The sequence below is a fragment of the Dromiciops gliroides genome, chromosome 2 (assembly GCF_019393635.1).
Source record: "Dromiciops gliroides isolate mDroGli1 chromosome 2, mDroGli1.pri, whole genome shotgun sequence".
Lineage (NCBI taxonomy): Eukaryota > Metazoa > Chordata > Mammalia > Microbiotheria > Microbiotheriidae > Dromiciops > Dromiciops gliroides.
The window spans coordinates 210,001,934-210,025,569 of NC_057862.1; the positions used below are offsets into that span (position 1 = coordinate 210,001,934).

Below are 23,636 nucleotides of genomic sequence, written 5' to 3' on the forward strand. Positions count from 1 at the left end.
CATATGATCTGCTTCTCTTCTAATCTTGTTTTTAAATATTACAATCTGTATCACTAGAAGGACCAGATGTTAAGAATACCTTGGAGGACTAACATATGTTAACCAACATTTCTTTTCCATAAGGCAAAGAAAATAAAGCTAGTACAAGAAATTATAATATATGCTTGCAATTATTTGTATTTAAAGTGCATTTCTGCCTAAAGGAGAAAGAAAATATTACCACACTATCCTTAGAAATAAAGGTAGCAGTGTATTTTTTATTGAAAACAAAAATATGAAGTGTTTAAAAATATGAGTCATTTTATGCATCTAGTCCTTATCGGTAGGATGACCTATTTTATGTTTTTCACTCTTCGAAAAGTCTTTATAATGTGAAAGAATGCTGATAACAAAGGTATAGAAAAAGTTATGAGGTATAAAGTAGAAATTCATGAGCCTTTTTGAGTTCCAAGTGCCTAAAAATATTGTGTCAATTGACTTACCTGATCTTTCTAGTATCAAACATCCATTTATATTATATTGTAGAATGTTTTATAGTGTTAGACTAAAACTAATTTCAGCCAGAGTGATTTCCAGTTTTCCCAATAAATATCTGAAATTGGGTTATTGAGTCCCACTGTTTCTGATAATCCATTGTCTGGTTTGTTTATTGATTGGTCTATTTTAAAAATGATTACCAGATGTCTTTGATGACTGTTGCTTTATACATAATATAGTGTGAAGCCTAGAAGTGCTGTTCCCCTTTTATCTCTACCTCTTATCATTTCTCTTAATATTCTAGACATTTTATTTTTCCAAATGCAATTTGTTATTATTTTATTGAGCCATGTAAAAGATTCCTTTGATAATTTGATTGATATAACATTAAAATGTAAATTAACTTAACTTTGCTAGTATTTTCCTTTTTATTATGTTGGCATGGACCAAGCATGAGCTCTGAATGTTCTTCCTGCTATTTAAATTGTACTTTATTTCATGAAGGTATACTTTTTATTTGAATTAATATGATTCTTTTGTGAGCTTTGGTATACTGATCCCTAGGTATTTTAATAAACTTTATAGTTATTTGAAATGGCATTTTACTTTCTATTTATTGTCCCTTTGCATTTTGACATTATTATGTAGAAATATTGATGTGTTGTGTTTCTTTGTTTGGGTTTTTTTGGTGAGGCAAATGGGGTTAAGTGACTTGCCCAGGGTTACACAGCTAGTAAGTGTTAAATGTCTGAGGCTGGATTTGAACTCAGGTCCTCTTGACTGCAGGGCTGGTACTCTATCTACTGCGCCACCTAGCTTCCCCGAAATATTGATGTTTTTTGAGAACTTTTTGGTAGCCTACAAATTTGCTGAAACTATTAATAATCTCAGTTATTATCTTTGCGGATTCCCTGGGATTTTAAAAGTAAACCATCATATCATCAGCATATAGGGATAGTGTTTTATTACCTCCTGACTTATCTTCAGATCTCAAATTTATTTCTCTTGTCTTGCTATTGCTAGCATTCCCTTAGCTTTAATTATGGTAGGGACAATAGACATCCTTGCTCTATTCCCATTTTATTGGAGAAACTTCTAGTGTATCCCCATTGCATACAATGCTTACTTTTGGTCTTAGTAATTTTATAATATTAAAAATTTCCCTAAGCTTATACTTTGAAAGTTTTTTTCCTATAAGTGAATGTAAATATTTTGACAAAGGCTTTTCCCTCATCTATTAAGAAAATCATGTGGCTTGGGATGAATTTGTTTTTAGCATGATTAATTATATTCACTGTTTTTCTAATGTTAAACCATTTTTATATGCTTATCATAAATGCAAGTTGGTCATAATGAATTATTCCCTCATTGAATTGTTGTAGTTGGACAGGATTTTATTTCAATTTCATTAGTAGTATTGATATATAGTTATCCTTATATTATTTACCCTTCTCTGATATTAGGTATTAGGACTGAATTTGCCTCATAAAGGAATCTCATAGGGTGCTTTCATTCTCAAGATTTGAGAAAAATTTCTATAGTTTTGGTAATAATCATTCTTTTAAAATTTGATAGAATTAACTGATGTATCCATCATGATGAGGAGGTTTTTCTTTTGTAATTTCTTTATAACTAGCTCTGTATAATTTTCTGAGATTAGATTATTTTAGGTTTCCATATGGTCTTTTGATAGTTTGGGCATTTTATATTTTTAAAGGCATTTCTCTGTTTCTCTTGAGTGCTCAGGTTTTTGGATTGTATAATTCTTTTAATTTCTCTGGTATTGTCATTTTGCCTTGGCTATTTTTGTTTTGTTGATTTGATTTTTCTACTTTCTAATAAAAAAATGCTAAAGATCTATCATTTTCATCAATCTTTTTAAAGAGCCAGAATTTAGTTGTACAATTCTATAGTTTTTCTATTTCAAATTTATTTTTTCCTTTAATTTTTAATATCTCTTCTTTTGTGCTTATTTTAGATTTGCTTATTTTTTGGTTTTCTATTTTTGTTTTTTTTTTGTTTTTTTTTTAGTGAGGCAATTGGGGTTAAGTGACTTGCCTAGGGTCACATAGCTAGTAAATGTTAAGTGTCTGAGGCCGGATTTGAACTCAGGTAATCCTGACTCCAGGGCAGGTGCTCTATCCACTGCGCCACCTAGCTGCCCCTGGTTTCTATTTTTAACTGCATATTTAGTTCATTAATCTTCCCTTTTCACATTATACTAATGTATAGTTTGGAAGTTATAATTTTTCCCCTGAGGAATGTTTTATTTGCATCTCAGAAAATTTCCTGTGCTTTATCATAATCATCATTACCATCATCACCATCTTTTGCTTATGCTCCCTGAACTGATTGCTCTTTTTACTGTTATTATCTGTAATGGAATAATTAATATATTAATATTAATTATTAATAATATTATTAATAATGGAATAATTTATCTTTCTTCCCGAGAAAGTTAAGTTGATTCTATGTCACTTTTTATTGATCCTATTTGCAATTAATTGATTTTGTTCTTTAACTGCCTAATTCATGGTTGTCTGTCTCTGAACTTAGTTCAGGAATTCAACTGGCTTGTAATAAATTAAGCTTAGAAATTCAGTTCTCTTGCTAATGACTTTTATTCTTGCCTTAAAGAAATCTACCATCCTTGAGGTATGCAGATGAACATGAGGGTGTCTGATCCAGCATCTATACAACACCAAACTATCTTTTAAGGATATCTGGTTATTACCTAAAGAAATATGGTCTACTAACTCTGACCTTGCAGGTGGACTAAAAACTTAACATTTCTTAGTCACAGGAGGGAAGGATGGAGTTGTTGAAAACCTCTCATTCCCACTTTCCAACCAATCATATTGTCCCCTACACCTCATATTTGTAATAGTGAAATGTTGATTTCACCATTCATGATGTTGAGCTCTTATAACCAATCATAACTTGTTCCCTGCCTATGAAGTCTTGTTCTCTGTTCTTTACTACCCAAAATCTATAAATGGAGAGCTTTCTTCTTAAGGTCTTTAGCTTAACTAAGGTATCCACTAACCTACTTTATTAACAGGTCCATGCCCTGCTATTAAACTATTATATTTCTCAGAGAAAATATGCCTCAGTCTATCTTTGTTACAATTTCACTTGGGAAATTTTGGTGATAGTCATGGGACCAGAGAGAAAGAGCTTTCCCCAGACTCCTTAGCAGAAAGTCTCCTCTGGTGCCTTAGTCTACTTTTGTTGGAATTTCACTTGTAACATGCCCTTTTAATGTTTCCAATATTTCCATATGAAAATTAATTCATGGTCAGTTTTTTAAAATTGTTCAATGTGGTACTGAGAAACATTAATACTAGAGTAGTTTCTTTTAGAAAATTCTGTAAGATTTTTAGCTCTAGACTCTGCAGCAATCTGTTCAATTTCATATTTTCCCTTTTGTTTATTTTTGTTAGATTTATTTACTTATTCAAAATGGAGAAAGAGATTGGAAACCCATGCCACTATTTTATCACTTGTCTATGTCTTCTTGTACTTCAGCTAATTTCCTTTTATGAATATAAATGCTAAGGCATTTGGAAAGTATTTAATATGCATATTGATTTGTTGTCTATGGTTCCTTTTGGGGGGCAAGTAGGTGGCTCATTGGATGGTATAGCACTGGCCCTGGAGTTAAGAGGACTTGAGTTCAAATCTCACGTCAGACATTTAATAGCTGTGTGTTCCTGGGCAAGTCACTTAACCTCAATTGCTTTAAACTTCCAGAGCCATCTCCAGTCTTCCTGATATATCTTGCCACTGGAACCAGTTGGGTCTGGAGGAGACAGTGAGGTTGTTGACCTTGCACAGCCTTTCCTCACTTAAATCCAATTCAGTGGAAGTAATGACATCACCCCAATATCTTGATCCCCCTCAATAATTAAGGACAAACAGAAAAAACAACATTGGTTCCTTTAAGCTTAATATGATTCCATTATTTTCTCTTTTTATGTTGTGAGTTTTTAGTTTTGCTTTGTCTAATAGCATGATTACAATTCTTGCTTTTTTTTTTTTTTGGATTCACCTAGTAAATTTTGTTATAGCCCCTCCTTGACATGTTGTATTATTCTGGGAGACATTATCCTTAAATTGTCTAGACAGATCTTCAATTCAAGATCAATATGTTAAGATTGTTTGTAAATAATGTTGTTGTGTTTTAACATTACTGATTTTCACTTCTCTTCTTCTAAATTGTATTCACTTCAGTATATTTGCATTGCCAATCAGTTATTCTCTCTCCTGTTACTTTGGTAAGAGTCCTTACCATGGATTCAGTTTGTTTTATTTTGTCAATTATATCTGCTGTGCAGATTACAAATTCTGAATTTACAAAATTGATTTCTTTTTTAAAGCATCGGTGATTTCCTGCTGTGGTCCCATGCTCTCTAGGTAATCCCCTGCCTCATCAGGCATTGATTCATTGTACTTTGTTCTTGCGATATTTATTTATAGATTATTTTAACTGATCTGGAGGTCACATTCCTTTCTGTTATCACTAGCTTCCTTGTTGTGCTCTCTTATTTGATTACATTCAAGGTCTTAAATTGAGTTTTCTTCCTCCAAAGATCTTTGGTAATTTCTCCTTTTCAATTAATCAATCCCTTCTCTTTAGTTGTAGTTCACCTTCGGGCTTCATTTTAAAGCCATTTCAATCTCCTCCCAAACTGGCAAATTTACATTCTACCATCTTCTATCTCTGCTTCATGTGACTTTAAGAAAAGCAAAACTGGCTTTAGCTGATACTTGGCCCTTCCCTTTAGACTTAGTGATGTGCCACATTGAAACACATACTCTTGCATCAATAGTTGTATTGCTATTGTAGTGCTATTGCAATGGAGATATTAGTTTAGAATATAGTGTTTCAAAAGTCAAATGACATAGGTTTACAATAAAAAACAAATCCCTACCTGCAAAATTGAGTCCAATTGCATAGATGAAAAGTTGACTTTTAATGAAATACAGGGCATTCAAGCATCCTTGATAAAAATCACAGAGGGCAAAATTTAATACACTGAGTATCTTTTCTACATATTAGGTTTTTCTCCCACTTTCTGAAAATGTGTATTAATATTATGGAAAAAATTCCTGGTGTGAAAGTGACTAAGTACATTAGTTTATTGTGATCTTCAGAACTTGTTGATTGAAATTTTGAATTCATTAATTCTCTAAGTAATGATGGCATTAAAATGCTTATCATTGATGATATATTTCATTTCACATTTCTAGTTATTATATAGCCTCTCCTCTGGCATTTATGGCTCTGGCACTGCCAAACATTTAAGAAAGAGGATTAGAGAGCACATTCAGAGATAGAGCACCTACTGACATTGTGGCCATAGCTCCTTCTCTTAGATACAGACAACTAGCTCCTGGGCAAGTAGAAACATAGGCAGAAATGTTTTTGAGGCACTTTAATTATATGGAGGTAACAACTTCTAATACTGTTTCCAAAGAGAGACAGCAGTTAAGAGAGCCCATAAAACTCCCTACAGAGCCTAGAAGCCTTGACTGTTGAGCAAGTGCTGCTTAACTGTATCCACAAACATCATTAAGAGATGCTTTCTTATAATGACACTCCCTGATGTTAACAGAGTCTCACAGCCGGTGTACCCAAACCACAAATTTCTCTCTCAATTATCATGTAACTCCTGAGAACTTTATCATTATTTAGGGCAGTTTTAAAAAGTTTGAATAGACAGAGGTCATGGATATGAATTTATTATGTTGGAATGACCTAAAAAAATGAAGTGTGAGAAAAAGCTGGGGAAAGGATGAAGGGACAGGTCGAAGGAGAAAAGTGTTTCTTGTATAAAAATGGCATGCATAGAAGATCTTTTATAGTTCAGGGGAAAATTTGGGGTGTGTGTGGAAGACAATGCCTAAATCTCATTGGAATTATTTCAAAAAGGGAAGTGTGTGTGTGTGTGTGCGTGCACATACTCAGATGTTAATAAAAATCTATCTTACTCAATAAGGAAATAAGAGGGGAAGGAGATAAGAGAAAGGGGGTGGGGATGATAAAAGGGAGAGTGAAGTGTAGGAGACAGTGCTTAGAAGGAAAATAAACTTTTGAGGAGGAAAAGGATAAAAAAGGAGAAAAGAAGAAACAGAAGAAAACAGGATGGAAGGAAGTACATAGTATTCATTAAGAGTGTAAATGGAATGAGCTCACCCATAAAACAGAAGAGGGTAGCAGAATGGCTTAGAAATCAGAATCCAACAAAACATTGCTTATGAGAGACACATTTGAAGCAGAAAGACACAAAATAAATGTCTGGAGCAGAATCTAATATGCTTCAGTTAAAGTAAAAAAGACAGGGGTAGCAATCATAATCTCAAAGTAAAAGCAAAAATAGACATAATTAGACATTTTGTTAAAAGGTACCATAGACAATGAAGTAACATAAAAAATTTTATGGAAAGTTTCTCTGGATAAAGGCTTAATTTCTGAAATGGATAATATATTAAGAACAAAGTAAAATTTATAAAAATAAGAGCCATTCCCCAAATGATAAATAATCAAAAGATATGAACAAGAAGTTTTCAGAAGAAATCAAAGCTATATATAGTCATATGGAAAAGTGATCTAAATTGATTAGAGAATGCAAATACAAATACCTCTGAGGTGCCACCTCATACCCCATCATAAATGACAAATGCTGGAGGGGATGAGGGAAAAATAGGTACAATGATGAATAGAATAGTGAACTGGTCCAAGCATTCTGGAGAACAATTTGGAACCATGCCCAAAGGGTTACAAAACTTTGTATTCCCTTTGACCCAGAAACACCCCTACTAGGTCTATATCCCCAAAACATAAAAATAAAAAGAGCCATATATACAAAAGTATTTATATCAGGTAGGGGTTTTTGTGGTGGCAAAGAATTGGAAAATGAGGGGATGCTTATCAATTGGGGAAGAACTAAACAAATTGTGGTATATGATTAAGATGGAGTATGATAAACTGATGCAAAGTGAAATGAGAAGAACTGGTAAATCATTATGCACAGTACCAACAATAGTGTAATGATGATCAACTGTGAAAAACTTGGCTACTGTGATCAAAACATTTACCCAAGATAATTCCAAAGAACTCATGTTAAACAATGCTGTCCATCCTCAGAGAGAGAAGTGATGAAGTTTAAATGCAAAATGAAGTATGATTTTCTCACTGCCTTTTTCTTGCCTTTTTGAAATATGGCTAAGATGCAAATATGTTTTGCATGATTTCACATGTATAATTGATATCATACTGCTTGCCTTCTCAGTGGATGGGAGGGAGGGAGAGAATTTGGAACTCAACATTTGAAAAAAAATGTTAAAAATAAATAATTTTTAAATTTTAAAAATGGCTTTATGTAGCAGACCACACCCCCCAAAAGATTTGATGTTACTTAGGTAGTCAGTCTACAACGCCAAGCAGGATGAGAGGTACATTCCTGTCATGGGAGATTACTAATACAAAGGCACAGTTGAGAAATATGGAATAGTATGTATGGAGTACAGCCAGCTCTAATGATTATAAAGGTTTTGTTTTGTTTTTAACATTCATAGTATATATTTACAATGTACAAAAATCAGCCTCACTCTAACTTTTTCTCACTGTTCCTGGTTCTGACATCTGAACCAAGCACAAGTATTTTTTTCCAGGATGATTATTACCAGGTCTTTACCATCTTGGTGACTTTCTTCTGAAAGGACCCCTCTCTTTAGATGGCATTTCTAAAAATGTGGTGTTCTGAACTATACCCACCTCTTTACATGTGTTACAGAAATTGAGTTCACTTTCCTGCATATTTCTAGACAGCCTAAGATCATTTACCTTTTTAACCACCATATCGCACAACTGACTCTTGCCTGAGAATGTATTCCAAGAAGCATCCTATGTCTTTTTTTTTTGAGGGGGGGGTTGTGGGACAATGGGGGTTAAATGACTTGCCCAGGGTCACACAACTAGTAAGTGTCAAGTGTCTGAGGCTGGATTTGAACTCAAGTCCTCTTGAATCCAAGGCCAGTGCTTTATCCACTGTGCCACCTAGCTGCCCCCCATCCTATGTCTTTTTGACATGAATTGTTTTCTTTTTTTTTGTCTTTTTGAAGGGCAATGAGGGTTAAGTGACTTGCCCAGGGTCACACAGCTAGTAAGTGTCAAGTGTCTGAGGCTGGATTTGAACTTGGGTCTTCCTGAATCCAGGGTCGGTGCTTTATCCACTGGGCCACCTAGCTGCCCCCATGAATTGTCTTCTTAGCATACATTCTTCCAAACTGCATTTATGAAATTGATTTTTTTTAATTCAAGTACAAGATTTTACATATATCCCCATTAAAGATTATTTTGTTAGCATCAGAGCTCTATCCTAACTGGTCAAGATCTTTTGGGATCCTGATATTGTCAATAATGTATTAGCTTTCTGTCTTCCATAAATTTGATAGTGATATTATCCCCAGTTCCTATGGGAAATTGCACTGCATTATTGAGCAAACATTAATTACAGGTTAGTAAGAAAGAAAATAGAGAGAATCCATTCTACCAAACAGGGACCAGAGGTTACTAACCCTATGCTTATGACACCAAGAAAGTAGTCTTTAAATTTTCTAGGACTGAAATCCTGATTTTTAAAAAATTTATAAAATCCACTTTACTTAATTAGCGCTAGAGTGGGGTAGGAAGAAGCAAGACAAGGATAAACATGCTTGTCATTTTAAACTATTTTTCCTTGTAGACCCATAAATATTCCCTTATGAACCTCCATTTATAAACTACTGGTCTAAATGATTCAGTATTTTATGATCAAGTAGAAATTGTCAAGAAATAGGCAAGCCTTACTGATTTTCCAGTTTTTCCTTCGATTCACTTCAGTTACAGTAACCAAAAATGGAGGCTCCATCTTGAGTTCTTCATGATCTTCATTGAGGATGTTCAAAGAGATGGGATACTGGCTAACAGGAAACTTATACCGAGGGACCTAAAACAACATTAGAAGAGGAATTTTGAATCTAGATAAAAATAGCTCATATTGGGGGCAGCTAGGTGATGCAGTACATAAAGCACTGGCACTGGCCCTGGACTCAGGAGGACCTGAGTTCAAATCTGACTTCGGACACTTGACACGTACTAGCTGTGTGACTGTGGGCAAGTCACTTAACCCCCATTGCCTTGCAAAACAAAACAAAACAAAACAAAACTCATATTTCTGTAAAAAAAATATGGTAACTACATTTATAGAATTTAAGTACCAAGGAATCACAGTCAGGGTTATACATAGTACTAGATGCATAGATTTGAATCCTAAAGATGCCAATTATTAGATATTTGGCATTGCAATGCATGTTGGCAGAGTTGAGAATCACTCCAATCATTTTGGAAAGAATTTTCAAAGTATAAATCAAAAAGTTTCTTAACTCTACCTCTGACTAAGCAATGCTATTACTTGGTATGTGCCCCCACAGTGCTCAGAGAGAATGGAAAGATTCAACTAAAATTTCCATAACAATACCTCTTATTTTAGCAAAGAAATGGGAACAAAATAGGTGCCCATCATCTGGGTAATGACTGAATAAAATAAGGTTATTAATATAATGGGATAAAATTGCACCAGAAGAAAGAACAAATGATTAATTTAGGGAAACTTGGGAAGATGTATATAAACTGATGCAGAGTGAAATGAGCAGAACTCTTCTCAAATCAGGCCATAAGAAATGATGAGCTTCATGATTAGAAAAATATGGAAAGATTTGCATGAAATAAGGAATCAATCACAATTTTAAAATATTGATACCTCCCACATATGAGCAGGAAGTCAATGGACTAAAGATGCACGATGAGACATACATTTTCATTGATGACTAGTCTTGGTGTGTTTCACTTGTTTATGTTTTGTTATTTGTTTTATGTTTTGCTGATTTATCATAATGGAATATTTCTGAGGGAAAGGGGAAAATGATGAGTTGGAGAATGGTGATATGGAAAAATTGAAAAACAAAACATTAATAAAATTCATTTTGTTAATGTTTTCTTAATATTCTTTTATTTTCCTTACTTTCCTATCACTGTGGAGGTTACTACCATCCTCCCATGCACTCATGCTCACAACTTAGGGGTCATCTTAAATTTCTTACTCTTATCCACCCTTCCCCATATCTAACTTGTTGCAAAGTTTTCTCATTTTGAACTTCATGACAAACATCTCATAAATGTTACCTTCCCTCATTTGATACTCCCACCATCTTGTTGCAGTCCTTCATCACTTCACATCTGACCTTACTCTCTTCCATATACACTTCATGTTCCAGTGACTGTAGCCTTTTTCCTCTTTCTCATGCAAGATCCTGTTTCCTAGCTCTGTGCATTTTCATTGGCTGTCCCTGATTCCTGGAATTATATTTCTCCTCATCTCTACCACCTTCTTTCCCTGATTTCCTGGCTTCTTTCAAGTTACAGTTAAAATTCCATCCTCAATTGCTTACTATCTCCTATCCCCCACTCCAATCTGTTACCAAGGCCTATCAATTTTATCTTTGTTATGACTCACAATTATTCCCCCTTCTGTCCTCTGCTATGGCCACTAGTGCAGTATAGGTACTCATCTTTCATTTTTTTCCCTTTTTTTCAAAATACCTCGGTAAAATGATTCATATTTAGAAGCCTCCCTGTTCCATAGAAATTTCCTTTCTCTATGGGCCAACAGGTCATGACTTTTGATGATGGTTAAAGTCTTTGTTGCCCTGTTCCATAAATTATAAGCAGTGAATCTTATTTTCATAATAGGCCAGATAGACTATGTTTTTTTCGGGGAGGGTTTTTGTTTGTTTGACCAAAAGAATAAATTTTATTAACTTGGATTTAAGTAATTGGTTTTCAAGTTATCAGATTCTCTTACCTTTTCCCTGCAGTCTGAGAAATCCATACTGTAAGAAAACTTCTCTGAAGTGGAGCAATTACACTCTGCTCGAGAGGATTTATTCAAACACTTCTTATATTTTCCAGTTACCTAGAAAGCAAACAAAAGCGTAAGAGAATACTTTCTTTTGAAGGACCTACCTCTGGGCTGGCAAGAAGGAAAACCTCAGAAAACATGTCATCATCTTCTTGTTCACTTCTGGAGACTTCATCCTCTTTTGTCACCACCTCTATAATATAATGGGTAATTTTTATATAGCCCTTTAAGATTTGCAAAGAGCTTTACAAATATTATCTCCTTGGATATTTACAACAAATCTGAGAAGCAGAAATTACTGTCATTATCTCAATTGTACAGATGAGGACACTAAGGCAGATATATGTTAAATGAGCATTTGAGGCTGGATTTGAACTCATTCAGGTATAGTGTTTGATTCATTGCCCCATATAGCTGCCTTTAACTACCATATGATGTTACCAGCTCAATATAACCACTATTTTATCCTTCTTGCATGCAGATTGATGCAAACTAATAAACTTGAGGAATGTATCCTCTTTGGGGGCACATATAACCTAAGAACATTTTGCCCTGAGTCAGTAGTAGCACAAGCCCACAGTTGAGACTTAGATGCTACAAGTTGGTAATGGATGAGTTGGCTATTCCCTCTAAGGTCAGATCAGGGATGGGGGGTGGGGATAAACTGATGGGATTTCCACATAGACGTGACCTATTGAGTAAAATATTGAATAAAAACTTCAAGTTTTTCCCTGTGGCAAAATCTTTCCATTCTTATATGGAAACAGCAATGTAGGAGCCAAGGTGGTGGAATAAGGAAGAAACTTGCCTGAACTCTCCTAAATGCCCCTCCAAACAACTTCAAAATAGTGATTCAAAATGAATTCTGGAGTGGCAGAACCAAAAAAGGATGGGGTGAAACAATTTTCCAGCTCAAGACAACTTAGAAGGTCTCTCTCATTGAGATGAGGATGGAATACAATCCAGCAAGGAGGATGTTCCCAGCAAGCCAGCAGTAGGCTTCCTCCTAGAAAGCCATTTCCCAGTTGATAAATGGACAAATGATATGAAGATGCAATTTTCAGACAAAGAAATCAAAGTTATTGATGATCATATGAAAAATGCTCTAAATCACTATTGATTAGAAAAATGCAAACTAAAACAGCTCTGAGGCACAACCTCACACCTATCAGAGTGGCTAATATGACAGAAAAGAAAAATGATAAATGGAAGGAATATAGGAAAATTAGGACACTAATGAACTATTAGTGGAGTTGTGAACTGATGCAACCATTCTGGAAAGCAATTAGGAACTACACCTAAAGGACTATGAAACTGTGCAAACCTTTTGACCCAGCAATTCCACAATTATGTCTCTATCCTAAAGAGATCAAAGAAAAGGAAAAAGAACCTATTTGTATGAAAATATAGCATCTCTCTTTGTGGTGGCGAAGGACTTTAAATTTAGGGGATGCCCATCAACTGCAGAATGGTTGAACAAATTGTGGTATATTATTGTGATGGAATATTGTTGTGCTTTAAGAAATAATAAACAGGATGATTTCAGAAAAAAACTGGAAAGACTTACATGAACTAATGCAGAGTGAAGGGAGCAGAACCAGGAGAACATTGTACAGCAATATTGTATAATGCTCAACTGTCAATAACTTAGCTATTCTGAGCAAACTGTGAATGACTTAGCTGTTCTTAGTAATACCAAAACAATTTCAAAGGATTTGGGATGATAAATGCTAATTACCTCCTGAAAAAGAACATACTATTTTTTTTATGTTTTTTTTATTTTTTCTTTTCTTTCTTTTTTCTTCCTTCCTTCCTTCCTTCCTTCCTTCCTTCCTTCCTTCCTTCCTTCCTTCCTTCCTTCCTTCCTTCCTTCCTTCCTTCCTTCCTTCCTTCCTTCCTTCCTTCCTTTCTTTCTTTCTTTCTTTCTTTCTTTCTTTCTTTCTTTCCTTCTTTCCTTTTTTCTTTCTTTCTTTTTCTCTTTCTTTTTTTGGTTTGTTTTCTTTCACAACATGATTATTACAAAAATGTTTTTTAAGATTGCATATGCATAACATATTAAAATGCTTGCCATCTCAGGGAGGGGAAGATGAGGAAGAGAGGAAGAGAAATTAAAACTCAAAATTTTAAAGAAATAAGTATGAAAAACTGTCTTTCCATTCAGTTGGAGAAAAATATTATTCTAAAAAAAGAAAACATGAATTTAGTACAGTGGAAAGAGTGTAAGATCCCTTTTCTAACATTTACTAGCATTGTCATGATGAGAAAGTAACCTGACATATCTGAAGTTCAGTTTCCTCATTTGAAAATGGGAATAATTCTTGAACTACCTACCTGATAAGATTGCTATGAGAAAAACATTTCATATAAAACTCAGTGTTCAAGAAATATCTGTTATTATTTTCCTTTTCTTGTTTCTTGTGCCTAATAAATTCAAATTTTCCTTTCTTTGCTTTCATGTTCTACATTTAACATCATGCTTCTGTTCAATCCTGATTTTAGTACTATACTTAAGTTCCTTTTGCTGTGGCAATGCCTAGAACGTCATTACATCTTTTTGGAAAAGGTTTTTAATTTTTTTCCATTTCACTATTTGGAATAAAACTAGGTCTTGGTTTTACAAATGAACTCTATCATATTAAAGAAAGCCCTTCCATATCCATGATTTATAGGAATATTAGCCTGAATATATACTGTAGTTTCTCAAATTTTTCTATAGCTATTTGTATAGTCATGTGATTTTTTTGTTGTTTACATGATGACTTCTGTTCATTTCTTTCTGATATTCATCATTACCTGAATCCAAAGTCTAAATCCAATTTCCTCATAATCAATTTTTTGATATTTTGATATATAGCAACTTTTTAGAAGTCTGTTAAAAGTTTTTACATTATTTTTTTGAAGAGAATAGTCTATAATTCTCTTTCTTCAATAACCCCCTGGTTTGGGCATTAGCACCCTTTCTCATAAAAGGATTTTGGTAGGGTATCTTATTTGGGATAACTGACAATAATTTTTGTAATGAGTTGCATTACCATGTAAATGTTTAGGGGTATTAATTTATAAATCTATATGCAAGACCATGAAATTGAAACATTCTCAGAGGAAACAGAAAGACCAACTTACTGACAATTGGAGAGATGGATAATAATAGAAAATCATTGTCCAAGGAAAATATTTTCATCTTGCATATAGGAAGCTTGTTATTGTGGTTGTGGTTGTGGCTGTGGTTGTTGTTCCTTCATTTTTTTTTTTTTTTTTTTGCTGAGGCAATTGGGGTTAAGTGACTTGCCCAGGGTCACACAGCTAGTAAGTGTCAAGCATCTGAGGTCGGATTTGAACTCAGGTCCTCCTGACTCCAGGGCCAGTGCTCTATCCACTGCACCACCTAGCTGCCCTGGTCCTTCATTCTTGAAGAGGACCAATGCCATCCGAATGGTGATATCTTGACTTGCAAGTGAATCTTCCTTTTTAAAATGGCATTGTAAAAGGATTCAAGGGGCAGCTAAGTGGCACAGTGGATAAAGCACTGGCCCTAGAGTCAGGAGTACCTGAGTTCAAATCCAGACTCAGACACTTGACACTTACTAGCTGTGTGACCCTGGGCAAGTCACTTAACCCTCTTTGCCCTGCAAAAAAAAGGCTTCAAAGGGAATACATTATCAATAATATACTGTCAATTTTAATAATATTCAATAATAGCTATAGAGAATTTTTTATATGATTACACTGAATCTAGCCTAGAGTCCATAAAAATATTGTATGATCATATGAAGTGACTTACTCTTGATTCAGGAAATAAATTTCTTGGCTTAGGTTTGCTGGGATCGGCATTATAAAAGTTGTCTGTAAGTGGGATAGCTATTCCCAAGTGAGATGGAGGTCTGTAGTTTTCCTGGATGGAATTAAACATAATCATACAAATGGACTTAGTAGGTGAGCATATGTTTAAATCACATTGGCATTTTTATTAAACTTTAATATTTACCTTAATAATACTCTAAGTATTCTTATTTCCTCTACCTAGGACTTGTCTTCACTGTTTTTAACTCTACAAACTAGACTTCCTCACCCCTAGCTAAATGGCCCATCTTAGCTTACATGTTGTGACAGGCAGAAGCAGGAAATCCAAGTATAGCACACACAATAGGCCCTTTGATATGGGTCTGGGCTAATTCAAGTTTTCTCCTTGAGAAGCTAAACTGAAGGACAGACACATGTAAGAAGTAGGGGAAAATAAGCAGCCCTGAGAAAAAGATAGCTCCAGAAGTCAGGACCACCACCCCTCATCCAAGCCTCTCCTACCCCACCAGGAGATAAGGCCATTGGGCATGGCTGCTACCTGAGCTTCCAGGGGACAGAGATACCACCATCCCTTATTCAAGCTATCCCCACCCCTAAAGGGAACTTTCTATTGTCAGGTGCATGATTGAGGAATAGTGATTTTTTTTTTCGGGGCAATGGGGGTTAAGTGACTTGCCCAGGGTCACACAGCTAGTAAGTGTTAAGTGTCTGAGGCTGGATTTGAACTCAGGTACTCCTGAATCCAGGGCCAGCGCTTTAACCACTGTGCCATCTAGATGCCCCGAGGAATAGTGATTTTAATCAATTTCCCATAATAAAGGAATGCACTATTTATAGATTGCTAACAACTTCAGTGCTTCAGAATATGGCTGGGAATGTGAAGTAAAAATAACTTCTTACCAAGGTGAATTAGTTAACATTAAAAGTTATTCAATAAAGCCTATGCAGCACATCAGAAAGGTGCTGTACTCAAAGCTTTATTGGCACTTAGAAACAGTGGCTACCTTGTGCTCACCACACTTAAAACAGCAAATTAGAAGTAAAAACAAAAGGCAGAAATCAGCCTAGCATGAAGGCAAGAGAAAAAACAACAATGACAACTAAGAGGGGAAAAATATAATAAAACACCACAAAATATGAGTCATTGCATTTGGGGACAAGCACCCATATTCAATGAACTATAAACAAGTGCAATAAAGACCACAGTTTCTTGAGAACAGATCCCACTTCTTATTAGTTTTTGTTTGCCTCCTGGTGACTAGTACAGAACATTGCATGTAATAGATGAGTATTTTAAAAAATAAATAAATGGCAAAGGATGTTCATAATGATAATGTCTAGTCATCAAGAAAAAGTTAATGTCCAAAGACTCTATTGAAAAGAACAAGAGAACTATGAGTAGTACATTTTTATAAAGATTCCATCTGGACCCATCCTTTCCCTCTATAATATTTACTTGTTAGATTATTTTTCTGTAAACACATCATATCCCTGCTAGAAGACTCAAAGCTCCTATAAGAACAGGACCTGTGCTACTTTTCATTTTTCTATCTCCAACACCTAGCACACTATCTTTCTTTCTTTCTTTTTTTTTTGGCGGGGCAATGAGGGTTAAGTGACTTGCCCAGGGTCACACTGCTAGTAAGTGTCAAGTGTCTGAGGTCGGCTTTGAACTCGGGTCCTCCTGAATCCAGGGCCGGTGCTTTATCCACTGTGCCACCTAGCTGCCCCACACACTATCTTTCTTGCATATAGTTGGCACTTAAATCTTTACTGAATTGGTAATTATTTGAAAGAAAAAAACAAAGGTTTAACACTTAGAGCGGTAAACATCCATTATTTGGGAAATTCACATATATGGACTATTTTTTTTTGCAAGGTTGCAGGATAAATGTGAAGTTGAAGATAATTCACTTTATTATTTATTTATTTATTTATTTATTTATTTATTTATTTATTTATTTATTTATTTATTTATTTTTGCAGGGCAATGAGAGTTAAGTGACTTGCTCAGGGTCATACAGCTAGTAAGTGTCAAGTGTCTGAGGCTGGATTTGAACTCAGGTGCTCCTGAATCCGGAGCCAGTGCCTTCACCACTGAGACACCTAGATGCCCCTGATAATTCACTTTAAATCAGAAATAACACCTATTAGTCCTCAGATCATTTGTTTTAATTACATCAATAAAATTCAGAGTTTGAGTTGCTATGTGATTATTTTTTTCCAATAAGCTTATCTTTAGACTGAATCTTATAAAAACTAACTAAAAGCAAAATTAAATAAATCTCTAATTAACTTGATAATAAAATCAAAGCATACACTAATTGAAACTTGCAAATCTCTATACCTCCCCCCCCTTGTAATACAGATCCAATGTTTTGGAAAGGGGTGAATTATCTAAAAAAGATACTTTGGCAAATTCTCTCCATTCCAAACATAAAGCTGTAAAGTTTGTTAATGAACACATATTTCTTATAAAGTCAACAAGAGCACATTAAGTTTGGAAGAATTTTCAATGAAAATCAATATTCATGGTATATTTTTGAATTCACATAAGACCAGAGTCATAGCTATTACTGAATGATCAGGGCGATTAAGCAGGAAATCAATATTTGGAGACTGAAAAAAAATTTAAATAATGATTGCCAAAGATCATCACATTTTAAAGTTTACTATATTTACAGATGAGAAAGACTTTCAATTCATTAGTAGCCAGTGATACCTTCCTAGGTAAACTAAGAAGCTTCCAGATGATTTTTTTTTCTTCCACAGTGAGTCAGGAAGTGACAGGAGCTGAGTTTCTCTTTGGCCCTGCCTATCCTCATTTCCTAACAGTCCAAGTGGTAGTGCCCTTAGTTAGCCTCATGGAGCCCTGAGGTATGTCCTCCCATTTAATGAAAGTTTTATTTATGCATTTTCACATTAGGGATTATAGAGTTGATTTGAAATCATGTTTTTGTTGCTCACCCTGATGATGTAAATGGTTAATTCTGACTCTAAGTGAGATGTTTCTAATTTGAAAGTGACCATTCTAAAAAATTTATTTATTCCAGTTTTCTATCAAAATTCATTAATGCCTTCTATAAATAACAGAACTACTGAGATAAAACAATTATAAAGCATTTTGAACATCTCAGAAAGATGTCTAAACTAAATAACTGGTTATTTATATATTAGTAAGAGAGTATGATTGCTCTTAGTACAATCTGTCCTTACCGGCAAGGTTTTGATCATATTGAAACCATGTTTATTTCTATGTATTCCCTTTTCCCAGGCAGACATGGAAATCTCTTGATTAGGAATAAGATACATGTTTTTGATATAACTACAGCTGCTCTTCAGTGTTAATATAATTGTTGATATATAGCAAACTGTTGATGCTTGCCAAACTACGAAAGAAACTGAAGTCATACCCTAGGAAAGAGTCATATAATTTATGTCCATTTAATGAAACCAAAGAAGAAAAAGGTTAATACTTAAAGATTAACAAAATAACTGTAACAATCTCTTTGGGAATAAGTTATAACAAAAGCATTATGCCATTCTTTCTAAGAAAAATTACTGTCAGCATAGTTGATTAGTAATGAAACATTACTTGATAACAGGTTAACAAAAGCTTTTTGAAGTCAATACAACAAACCCTAAAACTGTACCCCAGTTGGCAGGTTTATTAATATTGCTTTGAAAATGATGATAACAGCAACAACAAAAGTAATTAAAAGATTCCAAAGAGTATTACCTACTTTAAATTACTCGATTCTCATAATTATCCCACAAAGTCAGTGCTATTATTATCTCCATTAAATAAATGAAGAAAATGAGGCTAAGAACACTTGTGAATTGTACATATATAACTTGTGGAGGGCAGAGGAAAGGGAGGGAGAGAGGGAGGGAGGGAGAAAAATTTGGAACTCTAAATCTTATGAAAATGATTGTTGAAAACTACCCTTACATGTAACTGGAAAAAATAAAATGTTTGTTGCTAAAAATTTTTTTTTTAATTTAAAAATGAGGCTAAATGACCAATTCAAAGCTAGCAAGTGCCTGAAGCAGGATTTTCACTCATGTCTTCCTGACTCCAGGATCAGTGTTCTGTGCACTGAACCTCCTAGATATGACAGATTATGTTGAATTAGAAATTCAGGTCTATTGAGGTGATGCAAGGAGAGAAACTATGAGAATTTACTTTTATTCTCCTCCTCGAAAAAAAAAAATCCCTGTCTCTAATCCTAAAATCTGGTGAGTTACTGACCCTAATAATCAAGGTGATCTGCCTTTTACTTGTCCAGCAATACCTCCACATAGGTCTCTGACTCCAGGGCAATAATCTCAGTCTGCAGTAGTGTCTGTTTATTCCCTATCTTTTCTTACACCGCTTACTCATTAAGATGCCCCTGGGACTAATACATGGATCATTTCTAAAATGGAGAAATGGAGCTAGTTATAGAAATGGGTTCAGAAATGGAAATACCAAGGAAAGGGAGATTTGTATCCTACGCTACAAAGGTATTTTACTTTTTGTTTTTGTTTTTGTTTTTTGCAGGGCAATGAGGGTTAAGTGACTTGCCCAGGGTCACACAGCTAGTTAAGTGTCAAGTGTCTGAGGGTGGATTTGAACTCAGGTCCTCCTGAATCCAAGGCCAGTGCTTTATCCACTGCGCCATCTAGCTGCCCCGGCATTTTACTTTTTTAAAGACAATTATTAAGTTTAGATTTTAAAAATCTCTTAAGTAGGAAATTCTATCTTACTTGTCGTAAATATCTATTGATGGCTTTAATTTCAATTATGTAACTGTCAGTGTCATCCCAATAGCTAAGAGAATCTATTTCCATCAAGGTTGGACGTCCACTGAATACTTCTACATGTGGCATTTGAAATATCCGTGCACCTGTGGAAGAGAGAACCACAATTCACCAACTACTGAATTTATTCAAGCAAATAGTAATGAATTGAATAGCATTTAAAAATTAAATCTTGGGCAGCTAGGTGGCGCAGTGGATAGAGCACCGGCCCTGGAGTCAGGAGTACCTGAATTCAAATCCAGCCTCAGACACTTAACAGTTACTAGCTGTGTAACCATGGGCAAGTCACTTACCTCGCATTGCCTCACTTAAAAAAAAAAAATTAAATCTACCAAGGTTAATGTGTGGCTACAGTAATTGAGAAGGAAAGGAATTGCAAATAAATTATCCAAACACAACTGCTTATTTGGCTAATGCAATTTCCTCTTAAAATCTACCCTTAAAAACCATTCGTTTAGTTTTGCTTTCTCCTCTCTCCCACATTCACATTTTTCGTTTTGAGTATGTGATAGAAATTTTATATATCTATATTTATTTAATGTTAATTTGATTAATCTTGAAGGGGTAAGACTAGATTTAGTTGTCATCTGAGGGAGAAATGCACTTTTATTTTTCTGAGGCAATTGAGTTGAGTGATTTGCCCAGAGTCACACAGCTAGTAGGTGTCATGTATGTGAGGTTGGATTTGAACTCAGCTCTTCCTGACTCCAGGATCAGAGTGCTCTATCCATTATGCCACCTACATACTCCAGGAAATGTACTTCTTTCAAGGGCACTTGACATATAGCCAGTCACCCAGTTCACAACTTTAGAGCCATTACTGACTCCTTACTTTTCCTCATCTCCCAGGGCTAATCAGGGGCCAGATCTAATTGTATCTGAACAACTATGCTTGAATCTCTCCTTTGTCTCTACTTACATAGCCACCACCCCAGCTCAGGTAGTCATAGCCTTCACCATTGCAATACCTGCTAATTAGTCTGCCAACGAGAGTTCAAATCTGACCTCAGACATTTAGTAGCTGTGTGACCCTGGACAAGTCACTTAACCCCAATTGCCATAAAACATTCAGGGACCATCTCCAGTCATCCTAATACGTATCTTGCCACTGGACCCAGATGGCACTGGAGGAGAAAGTGAGGTTGGTGACTTTGCACAGCCCTCCCTCACTTAAATACAATTCAGTGCATCATGACAACACTCTGATGTCTTTGTCTTGGATGTCATGGACCTCTTCGAGAATGAAGGACAAAAAAACAACAGCCTGACAATAGTCTCTCTCTTCTCCAATCTACCTTCTACAGTTTTAAAACTCCTATTCCTAATGCACGTCTGACAATATTGTTGGCCTCCTAAAGAAGCTTTGCCATCCCCCTATTGCCTCCAGGACAAAATAAAACCTCCCCTACTGACCATCCACAACACCTCACAGTAGGATTTCATATCGTCTTTACAAACTGTTTTCACTTTGCCTCAAAGTTGCAGCCCAAGAGGCCTACTTCCTGTTCCCTATACATGACATTCTTTCCCCCACCCCTGGGCCTTTTGATAGGCTGTCTTATAGGCCTAGAATGCTTCCTTGCTTCCATCTCTTGGAATTTTTCGCATCCTCCAGGGATAACCACTTCTTTCATGAGCCATTTCCTAATGCTCTTAGTTTACAGCATTTTCTTTCTTTGTTTGTTTTTACTTATCTGTATGTACCTCTCTCTGTCTCTCCATCTATGTACATGTATATTATGCATATACATGTGTGTATGTATGTATGTATTTCCCCAATAGAATATGTTCCTTGAGGACTTGAATGCAGGGATTGGGCTTTATTTGGTTTTTTAAAACTCAGCATCTAGCAATATTTGGCTCCCAAATGTATTTTCATACATGTCTATATAACTAAAATTTAATTAAAATGCCTATAAAATTTCAAAAATACCTTTTGAATTAAATTGAATTGAATTGAAACAGATCAACAAAGAAATGATATTAAAGAAATTTCCATGGATAATTTCTTCTTTACCCCCTAGCATCCACCCATCCCTCAAACATACATAAATCAAACAAAGTGCCATGGTATTTACTCTAAATTATGGTCACTGTGTTCTGAACTATGGCCAAAAGTCTCCCATCTGGGATAGCAGGAGAGTTAGAGCCCAGGGAATCACAAACTCCAGCTTAGTTATCCTATCCAGGACTGTGAGATAGTGGGACAGGGCCCAGAGCACATACTCCCCAAGGATAGATTCCCATCTAAACTGATGAGAAGAAGTAGGGCTTATAGACCCTAATTCCCAGTTTGGGGGGTGACTGTGGAAAGGGGGAGTGCCAGAAAATACAACTTAATCATCTGGACTTTTGGGGTACCTGATTCCAGACTGAGTACTGAGAGGCTCATAGCATTCCCCTCTTCAAACCTGAGCCTTATATGCAGAGGAATTGTTAATCTCCCAAATTGCAGAGCCACCCCACCCCAAGTCCTCCTACCAAAAAACCACAGAAAAGTTAAGAGGAAGATCTTTACCAGTCATCCATAATACAGAGACTGGAAATGAACAATCTTAAGAAAACCCCTGGGATACTCAAGAAATACCATGTTAAGGGGACTTGAGTCTAAAAAACCAGAAGGGAATAATTCAGATGTAATTTCAAGAGGATATCAGGCAGAAGAAAGAATGGATTGTCAATAGGGATTTTGAAAAGAATTAAAGAGCATGATAAAAGAGGGGAGAAAGAGGTAAAAGATGGTATAAGAAGAAAAATTAGAGCTCTTGAGAAAATATTTTGAAAGAAAATAAAGAGCTATGAAGAGGAAGTGCAAAATCTTATCAAAGATTTAAATTGCCTGAAAAATAAAATGGAGAAAAAGACCTCACAAATGCAGTGATATGAGAACAAACGAGTAAAGGGAAAATATACACAAAAAAGAAAATGTGAGTTATCTATATTTTTTTTAAAGACTGACCAACAAAATAGAATTTTTAGAGCAATTGGACTCCAGAAAAAAAGACTGATAAAGCAAAAATTCTGGACATAATATTTTAAGAAATCATCATAGAGAATTGCTCAGAACTATTAGAAAGAGAGGGCAAATCAAAAACAAGCAGAATTCATAAATCACCTGAAAGAAGCATCAAAAAGGTGATTACCAAACTCTAGAGCCAGTATCACATATACACATATAGTAGACACACATATATACTTTATATGTGCATATGAAAATATATTATAATCACATACCAAAAAATCTTATCACAGTTGTAAGTATATAGTTTTAAACAGCCAATATAATAGAAGTTTGGAATTCAGTACCTAAAAGGTAAAAGATAAAGTCTATAATCAATAATATTATTCTGAAAGAGATAAAAGATGCTACTACTCCTTCAGAAACCTATTATAACTAAGGGTCAATGAAGAGAAAGAGAAACGGAGGTGGGGGGATGGAGAGAGAGTGTGAGAGAGAGAGAACTTTGAGAGAGAAAAAGAGAAAGGGATATCAGTTTCCAAATTCCTTTGTTTTTTTCCTCATAAAGTGGGGCTTAAAACAAAAAGAAGGGAAATGTAACTATGATCATAAATGTGAAAGAGATAAACTTC

The 23,636-nt window shown here is 35.1% G+C and overlaps 1 protein-coding gene across 1 annotated transcript in view; it reads right to left on the reverse strand.

The window, feature by feature from the left end:
- Nucleotides 1-23,636, reverse strand: part of LOC122738589 (cation channel sperm-associated protein subunit beta-like) — a 114,421-nt gene that overhangs the window by 22,789 nt on the left and 67,996 nt on the right. The window contains exons 19-23 of the mRNA XM_043980581.1: nt 19,992-20,131; nt 18,459-18,656; nt 15,223-15,333; nt 11,385-11,495; nt 9,332-9,470 (exon numbers count right to left, since the gene is read on the reverse strand). Of these exons, the coding sequence (XP_043836516.1) occupies nt 9,332-9,470; nt 11,385-11,495; nt 15,223-15,333; nt 18,459-18,656; nt 19,992-20,131 (699 nt within the window). The remainder of the gene's footprint in view (nt 1-9,331; nt 9,471-11,384; nt 11,496-15,222; nt 15,334-18,458; nt 18,657-19,991; nt 20,132-23,636) is intronic.